The sequence below is a fragment of the Trachymyrmex cornetzi genome, unplaced genomic scaffold, assembly GCF_001594075.2.
Source record: "Trachymyrmex cornetzi isolate Tcor2-1 unplaced genomic scaffold, Tcor1.1 scaffold1281, whole genome shotgun sequence".
NCBI lineage: Eukaryota > Metazoa > Arthropoda > Insecta > Hymenoptera > Formicidae > Trachymyrmex > Trachymyrmex cornetzi.
The window spans coordinates 2471-10840 of record NW_017295852.1 but is presented as its reverse complement, the minus strand read 5'-3'; the positions used below and the strand labels follow the sequence as shown (position 1 = coordinate 10840).

Genomic DNA, 8370 nt, shown 5'->3' with positions numbered 1-8370 from the left:
TCGAGCACATGTTACGCATTTAAGGATAAATGATCGAACCGGGGTTCTCCCGCCTAATATCCAATATTGTTGACGGGTATGCGCTAAAGTAATTTGAGTGCCACCGTGTAGAGTTTGGAGATGGGCATCAGCAATAATTAATCTTGTAAGAGGTGATTGTTTTGGAAGCAAAAATGGATGTTTTGCATCGGCGTTCAAATTCGCATGCTGGAGTCGCCCGCCAACACGAAGAAGTCCAAGTTCATCGATGAATGGAGTAAGTCGAATCAAGGGGTTTGACTTCGGTAAACTCCCACCTCTCTCTAATATCTTGATGTCGTGATGAAAATGACCCTTTTGTATTTGGCGTATCCAAAAGTAACGACATTGTAGTAACTCTTGTGGAGTCAGAGGCAACATAATCGATTCCGACGACAACCTCCGAAAACGATCAGCAGCACGCTTACATATTGCGGTAATTCGTAAAAGTTTCGTATAAGAAGAGTAGCGTTCTAGTAGATTCCAAGGAGCTATTTTAGTGCAAGGTATTGTAACGAGTACCTGATTGGGACTTTCTTCCAAATTTACGCTAGCAGAGGGATTGGATTTTATCTTGGGCCAATTGATCAACTTCTGACGAAGCCAAGACGGACCGGACCACCAGAAGCGGTGTCGTTCAAGATCTTGTGCACTTAGACCTCTGGTTGCGCAGTCTGCAGGGTTTTCCTTACCGGAAACGAATTGCCACGAAGCGGAAGGCAGCATATCCTGGATTGTTGAAACTCGATTACGAACATAATCTTTCCATTTGGCGGGATGAGAAGTAACCCACGTAAGAACTACGGACGAGTCCGTCCACATAAAAATTGGCTTGTCTTCTAAAGCTAATGCGGTTTGCACAGTGGTCATGAGACGCGATAACATTAATGCGGCATTCAATTCAAGTCGTGGGATAGTTAATTTTTTCAAGGGCGCTACCTTTGTTTTGGCACAAACAATATTAACTCTGATCTCAAAGTCAGGCGTTTCGACTCTGACATATACTCCCGCTGCCATAGCAAGCTGAGATGCGTCGGAAAATCCATGTAACTGGATGGAGACTGCGTTAGACGAGATATTAATCCAACGAGGAATGCTTAAGTTACTAATAGCCTGTAATTGCTGCTTCCAACTATACCATCGATCCTGTAGATTAGAAGGTGCATCCCAATCTATCTTGATTAACCAAAGACTCTGAATGAATATCTTGGCGCTAATTACAATGGGCGCCATGAAACCCAAGGGGTCGTATAGTTGTGCTATTTCTGATAAGACAGCTCTCTTGGAAAGTCGTTGACTTGTTGACGGCACGGAAATGAATTGGAAAACGTCCGCTTGTGGATGCCAACTTAAACCTAACACCTTTATGTGTGAGGGAGTTAACTCGATCGCAGAGGCAGTATTTGAGTAGTGGACATGTTAACTAACAAATCAGTACAATTGCTATGCCATTTCTGTAAGGGAAAACCACCTGCGTTGCAAAGCTGCGTCACCTGAATGATTATTTCCTTCGTTTTGTCAATAGATTCAGCACCTCCAAAGATATCATCTACATATCGTCCCCTAACTAGCGAGGGTATAGCCTTGGGAAAACGATGCCCTTCGTCTATAATAAGTTGTTGTATAACGCGAAGAGCTAAAAAGGGTGCACAGCTTAATCCATAAGTCACAGTTGTTAGGCAATATGAGCATAACTGATTCTGGGAATCGTACCAGAAAATTCGTTGGAGATTGTGATCGCTAGGGTGGATTAATATTTGTCGGTACATTTTAGTGATATCAGATGAAAAGACATACTTATGGGATCGAAACCACAGCAATACGTCAGACAAATCTGATTGTAATTTCGCTCCTGAATATAGGATATCGTTGAGTGACACACCACTACTGGTAGGACTTGATCCATTGAACACTACCCGCAATTTGGTTGTCGGGCTGTCATCACGCAGTACACCATGGTGAGGTAAGTAGACCATGGGATTATCTCTGACTTCAGGTTCCACTGCTGGAGTCATGTGACCTAACGTTAGGTATTCTTGCAAGAAATTCTTATATAATTCACAAAACGAGAGTTGTTTTTCGAATTTTTGATTAAGTCGAGATAGGCACCGAAGTGCGGTAGAAGAAGAATCCCCTAGCAACGTTGCAGGAGATTTAAGCGGAAGTCGGACCATATATCGACCGCTCTGATCTCGAGAAAAGGTGGAAAGGAAGTGTTTTTCGCAATTATCTTCTTCATTGCTTAGACCTTTTGCGTTAGATTCAGGAATTTCTTCTTGCTTCCAAAATCTCGCTAAGAGATCCTGCAGATCGCGATCGATCGTACAATGATAGACTCTTCCATTATGATCATCAGTATTTGAAGTGACGGGCCCAGATATCACCCAACCGAATAACGTTGATTGTGCAATGAGCGGTGATGAATTACTTTTTAACAATTCGGCTTTAAGAATTTGTCCGTACGAGTCTGCGCCAATAATGACGTGAATAGGTCCGGGTTTTCCAAAATTTGGATCCGCGAGCTCCAAATAGAAAAAATGAGCCCATGCCTCATTTGCTACCACAAAGGATGGTAACTGAAATGTAAGTCGATGAAGAACAAATGCGTGCAGCTTATAAGCAACCGAGTTGTCTATTTTTGAATGGAGTATAACAAAAACTGAACCTCCCGTACGTCCGGAATCCGTTCCGCCAATACCGAGGAGTGGAATTGCAGCATGTGATCGAGGAAGTTTTAATAAATTAACCAACTCCTCTGTTATGAAAGATAGTTCGGATCCAGGATCCAAGAGTGCTCGAACTGATATAAACTGTCCATCGCGGACCTTTACGTTTACCTAACAGGTGGCAAGAATGGTAAGCGGTCTTTGATTCTTAGCTTGATTTACTTGATACGCAGCAGATTCTAGTCACAACTGAGCTGAGTGAGGAGCAAGAGGGAGTGGGGCAGTGCTTACGGACGAATCTGACGTCGTCTTAGTTTCCGACTTTGTCGAGATCTTGTTTTCATCATGTATCGTAGTATGATGTCTTTTACCACATTTCTTGCAATCGCGAGAACTTGTGCATTTATTAACTGAATGCATACCTAAGCAATTGAAACATAATTTGAATTTAAAAACAATGCGCCTGCGACGATCAACAGGATGCGACAAATAAGTGGGGCAATTAGCTAAATAATGTGAGGACTTACATAAGCGGCACGTTAATTCACCTTTCACTAATGAGGTAGATGCTACCAGACTGCGAGACTTTACATCTGACTTACTTGAGAGCCCTGAGAAACGACCTCTTTCTTTAATAGGCTTGACCAACGTGATGGCCATACTTTCCCATGCTCTAGTGTGACCTATTACAAATTCCTCAAACTCTTTTAGCGCAGGATACGACGTAGACGGCCCTAATTTTACTTCCCACGCTTCGCGCGTGTCTTCATCCAACAAGCGTGCTAAATAATACACCATAAATGAATCCCATGTGCTTGTACTGCAATCCAGAGCTTCAAGGGCTCCAAGTGATTCTCTAACTGTAGCGATCATAGTATTAAGCTGCTGTGCTGACTTTGATTTGATAGGTTTTAGTGCAAACAATTTATCCAACTGCGCAGAGATAAGCACACGCTTATTTTCGTAACGAGCTGTCAATGTTTTCCAAGCGATTGAGAAGGTGTTGTCTGTTACTTTAAGATTCGTGACGAGTCGAGCAGCGTCACCAGAAAGACAGGTTTTTAGATAATGCATTCTTTCAACATTAGTTAAATCATGGTTATCGACTATCATTGAGACAAACAAATCGTGAAATGATCTCCATGAGTGGTAATCTCCTGCGAATGCCGGCAGGCTAATCTTGGGCAAACTTCTACGACTATTACTCTGACGAGTTTCAGGTGTAACTAAATCCGATAATCGAGAGCCTGAATTTGAAGCTTCTATTGAATCTTGTTGTTCAAGTAACAACGCCCTAGCTTGAACGTAAAACTCTTGACAGCGTTCATATGTTCGATGTTTTACATACGACTCGTCCAGAATTCCTTCAATACGCGTGTGACATATTTTTTCATGCTCGACTTGAGATTTCGCCCAATTAGTTTCAAGGACCTCTAGCCGGGTATTTACTAGATGACGAGAACGCGTATCTGGTACTTCTTCTGCGGCATCCACTGCGGCATTTTGTATCATAAGGAACCTATTCATCTGTAGCGATATTTGAGACCGTAGATATTCCATTCTGGAGGTGCACACAGAATTTTTATGGTATATGATGTCGAACTATCAGCTTACAAGCGATCCGCCACAGCGTCTCTTTCGCTTTTTGCTTGCTTGTTTACTTACTGAAAATTTTTATTAAAATTTAATTAATGCTAAATGATAAAAATGTGATTGACACTATCTAAATGTTTGTCTGGAAGCAAGGATCCTTTACGACGCACCCCCACACTCGGATCCGGCTCGAAGGACCAAAAAATGTTATATGTATGGTATGAAAAGATCCGGTCGATGGGAGTGCGCAGCAAAAAGTTCACAAATAAAATAAAATAACCAGTGTTTATTTTATAGACAAATACAATTATTTGGTTTTGGTGATTTATACTTTAATATTATTAATAAATTATAATAAATGAGGTGGAAGAAAAACACAACCTAAGATAATCATTAGACGTCTTAGTATTTAGTTGATGGTTGCGAGACACCACCTGAGCTGATCGTCAGGCAAAGCTTGGAATTGACGCGCCGTTAAAGCGGCCCCGCGGCTGGCCCCGAACGCTCATTAGGGCGGCCTATCCGAGCCAAATAATCGGACAATTATGGGGGCAACCAATAGCCTAAGCTAATCTTTAGGCTTCTTATTATGGGATCATGAATTTATATCGTTCACTCGGAAGTCGAGCAGGCATCGTCAAGTTTATGCACCGACAAAAGGCTAATTATTTCTTACCTTATTGAAAGGTTTCCCCTTTTTAAGTATGTTTACAGATATATGACATGAGATCCTCAGAGGGTTTTTTTTTTAAGGTTTTTTTGAGTAAATAGTTAGAAACCTCACCGAATGTCAACGAAAAGAAGCGTAGCAAGCCAAGAAGAACAAGAAGCGCGCGAGAAGACAACAAAACCATAGTAACCGCTCGTTTTTTATGCGCAACAGATCCGCGCAGATGGCGAGTTAAGCTCGCACTCTCACCGCGGAAGCGGCCGCTACCTCCGATACACCACTCTTCGAGCTACGCCAGAACACTATCACTACATGAAGAATTTATTACCAAATATTTACTTATTAAATACTAAATGAAGTTTAAAGTCTCATCTTAAGGAAACTTAAAGGCATCCAAATTTTAAATCTTTTTTTACAATGACTACAGGCATGATCTAAATCATGAATTTTCCACTGAATAGTTTTCAATCCAAGAGCAAAAATTCATGGTGGAACCAATAGATTATTAGATTAGTTTATTATCATATATATATATATGTAGATATATTAGGGTGGCCGAAAATTTTATCGAAATCGATTAATATCTTTAGGTTGCCCCTCGACTTAGAAATTAGTAAAATACATTTCGTGAATATATGTGTCAAAATTCGAAAAAAATATTATATTTAAATTTCAATACAATTTGGTACTACCCATTCTTTTTTGATCGCTGAACACGAATCCGAAGTCAGAAGTACACATTTCAAAATGCGGATCGGATACGACGATATAAAATAATAATTCTTACCTCATATTTCCTACATCCAACCAAGATAAGGATAAATTAAATCAAATAATAAATAAATCAGACTTGGTTAAGTCTAATCTCGAATCAGAATAAAATACTATAATATAATAAGTAAAATAATATTTCAGATTACAATTACATTTATTAACATTTGTTATTAACATTTGTTTGTATATACAATTGTACATTTATTAAATACAATGATTTAATTCTTGCATTATGTACTATAATACATGTAATATTACATATTGTAGTACATAATGCAAGAATTAAATTATTGTATTTAATAAATGTACAATTGTACATACAAACAAATGTTAATAAATGTAATTGTAATTTGTTCTCAAATTTTCCTATTGCCAATGTTGAATTAATTTAAATCTGAAATATTATTTTACGTATTGTACTACCTTACCCTGAATTGATTAGGCTTAATCAAGTAGAATAATTTATTATATTTGTAGGGATGCACCGGATATTCGAAAAGTATTCGGTATCCAGTATTATCCGGCACTTTTTTACTATACGATCGGATAGTCGGATGTCATTACTGTCCAGGAATGTATCCATTTGAAATTTTATATCATTAAATTGTTGATTTTTTAATATATAAATGTTTTTAAATAAGTACACATACTCATAAAGCTATAATATCTTATATATTGTTGTAAAATTACCACTTCCTTTTTTTTTGCATTGCCCCGGACTTCGAAAAATATCGGATATCCGATTCGAAAAGTTGCCTTCCCGAATATCTGGATATCGGATATCCGATGGTACATTTTTTCGAATATCTGATGTCCGGTAATTTTACCATCTGATGCATCCCTAATTATTTGATTTAGTTTTCCCTTAGCTTGGACAGATGTAGGAAATGTAAAGTAAAAATTATTATTTTATATCGTTATATTGGGTCCGCATTTTGAAACGTGTACTTTTAACATCGGATTCAACGATCAAAAAAGAACAGGTAATACCAAATTGTATTGAAATTTAATATTTTTTCGAATTTTGACACATGTTTCCAAGAAAAATATATAAATTTACTAATTTCAAAGTCGAGAGACAATCTTAAGATATTAGTCGATTTCGATAAAATTTTGCCCAAATCATTGAGGTTCACAGCTAACTTTTGGGAAGTATTGCTAATCGATTTTCAAAATTTTTTTTCGGTCCACTTTAATATACCGGATATTCAAAATAAAGCGTTATAAATTTTTATCTCGGAAACACGGCATTATTGAGAAAATTTATTTAGACAAAAGTTGTAGGGTTCAAAAATGTCTATTTAACTGATCTTATCAGCTTGACCTTTGGTGGGGTCGTCAAGGTAAGGTTAAGATTACGTCAATTTAAAAAAATAAAATACTTCACTTTTAGTTCCTGAATCTAATAGCCGATGTCGAGTGCTTTCCAAAACACTATAATAAAGTTATTTTTTATTGGGTATTTTTTGAGTTATGATGCTTGAAAATTACTGTACCATCGGCATTAACATTACCCAAGGTGTCCGACCGACGGCTAAAATCTCTTGAATGTTGTTCAGAATCATGTCCTCAATAACATATGTTAAGATCAAGGCCATTAGAGATTCCTCTTATTTTTATTTTTGCATTAAAAATTTATTTTTACCTAAAAATAAAAATAAGAAGTACAGCTTCCAATTACTTTGACCTTAATAAATGGTATCCACGATATTATCCTGAACAACATTCAAGAGGTTCGTAGTCGTCGGTCAAACACCTTGGTATTGCTAATGGCCGCAATACTGTAACTTTCAAGCATTATAACTCAAAAAGTATTTAAGGAAAAAATATTTTCTTATATAGCGTTTTGGAAAACTCTCGACAACAGCTATTAGATACTGGGAACAAAAGAAGGGTGTTCCATTAAAAAAATCGATGTGATCTTGACCTGATCTTGGCGATGCCACCCAAGGTCAAATCGATAAGATCAGTAAATAGACCTTTTTGAACTCTACAACCTTTGTCTGAACAATTTATCTCAATAATACCGTGTTTCCGAGATAAAAATCTGTGACACTTTATTTTGAATACTTGTATATATATTTATATATACAGGATACCGGAAAACTGCCCACAATACTTCGGGAAGTGATTGGGGTCCCAAAAAGAAGGAAAAAAAGCTACATTCCGTGTAGAAAATTGTGAGGACTTAAAAAAGGGCCTCATAAGTATACCCTAAAATTAATCGGGGCCTATTAGGGTAGATTACTTAGGCCCTACATGGCATGTAACAAACTGTTTACCAGGCCCCTATAAGGAAAAATTATCGGGGCCCTATAAAGAAAAATTATCAGAGCCTTATAAGGAAAAATTATCAGGGTCTTGAAAGGAAAAATTATCAAGGCCCTATAAGAAAAAATTATCAGGGCTCTATAAGGAAAAACTACCAGGGCCGTGTAAAAAAAATTTATGAGGGCCGCCCTGTAAGGAAAAATTATCAGGGCCTTATGAGGGAAAATTACGGGAATTAATTTTATGTTAATTTGAACCGGTCAATTATCCGAATGCGAACCACCATTCGTTGCTTGACCTCTGTAATCGTACGGAAACTGCTACTTCGATGATCCACTGAATGTTAATGAACGTATAGTTGTGATATAGGGTAAAATC

General features: G+C 37.8%; 2 protein-coding genes across 2 annotated transcripts in view; both read right to left on the bottom strand.

Annotated features, from left to right (window-relative positions):
* LOC108770515 (uncharacterized) overlaps positions 1-1251 on the bottom strand; it is a 2745-nt gene extending 1494 nt beyond the window's left edge. Inside the window, exon 1 of the mRNA XM_018522150.1 lies at positions 54-1251. Within this exon, the coding sequence (XP_018377652.1) occupies positions 54-1251 (1198 nt within the window). The remainder of the gene's footprint in view (positions 1-53) is intronic.
* A 146-nt stretch (positions 1252-1397) lies between these two features.
* Positions 1398-4244, bottom strand: LOC108770514 (uncharacterized). Its single transcript, XM_018522149.1, has 3 exons — positions 3212-4244; positions 2976-3106; positions 1398-2855 (listed from the first exon to the last, which is right to left on the bottom strand). Exons 1-3 carry the CDS (start codon positions 4242-4244, stop codon positions 1398-1400), a joined length of 2622 nt encoding a protein of 873 aa, XP_018377651.1.
* Between the last annotated feature and the right edge of the window lie 4126 nt (positions 4245-8370).

Bases quoted from the DNA above. Each gene is read 5' to 3' on its own strand.
- LOC108770514 (XM_018522149.1), bottom strand. From the start codon at position 4,244: ATGGAATATCTACGGTCTCAAATATCGCTACAGATGAATAGGTTCCTT. The intron at 3,107-3,211 runs GTAAGTCCTCAC...TCAATTGCTTAG, and splicing joins TGAATTAACGTGCCGCTTAT to GTATGCATTCAGTTAATAAA. The intron at 2,856-2,975 runs GTAAGCACTGCC...GCCACCTGTTAG, and splicing joins AGACGACGTCAGATTCGTCC to GTAAACGTAAAGGTCCGCGA.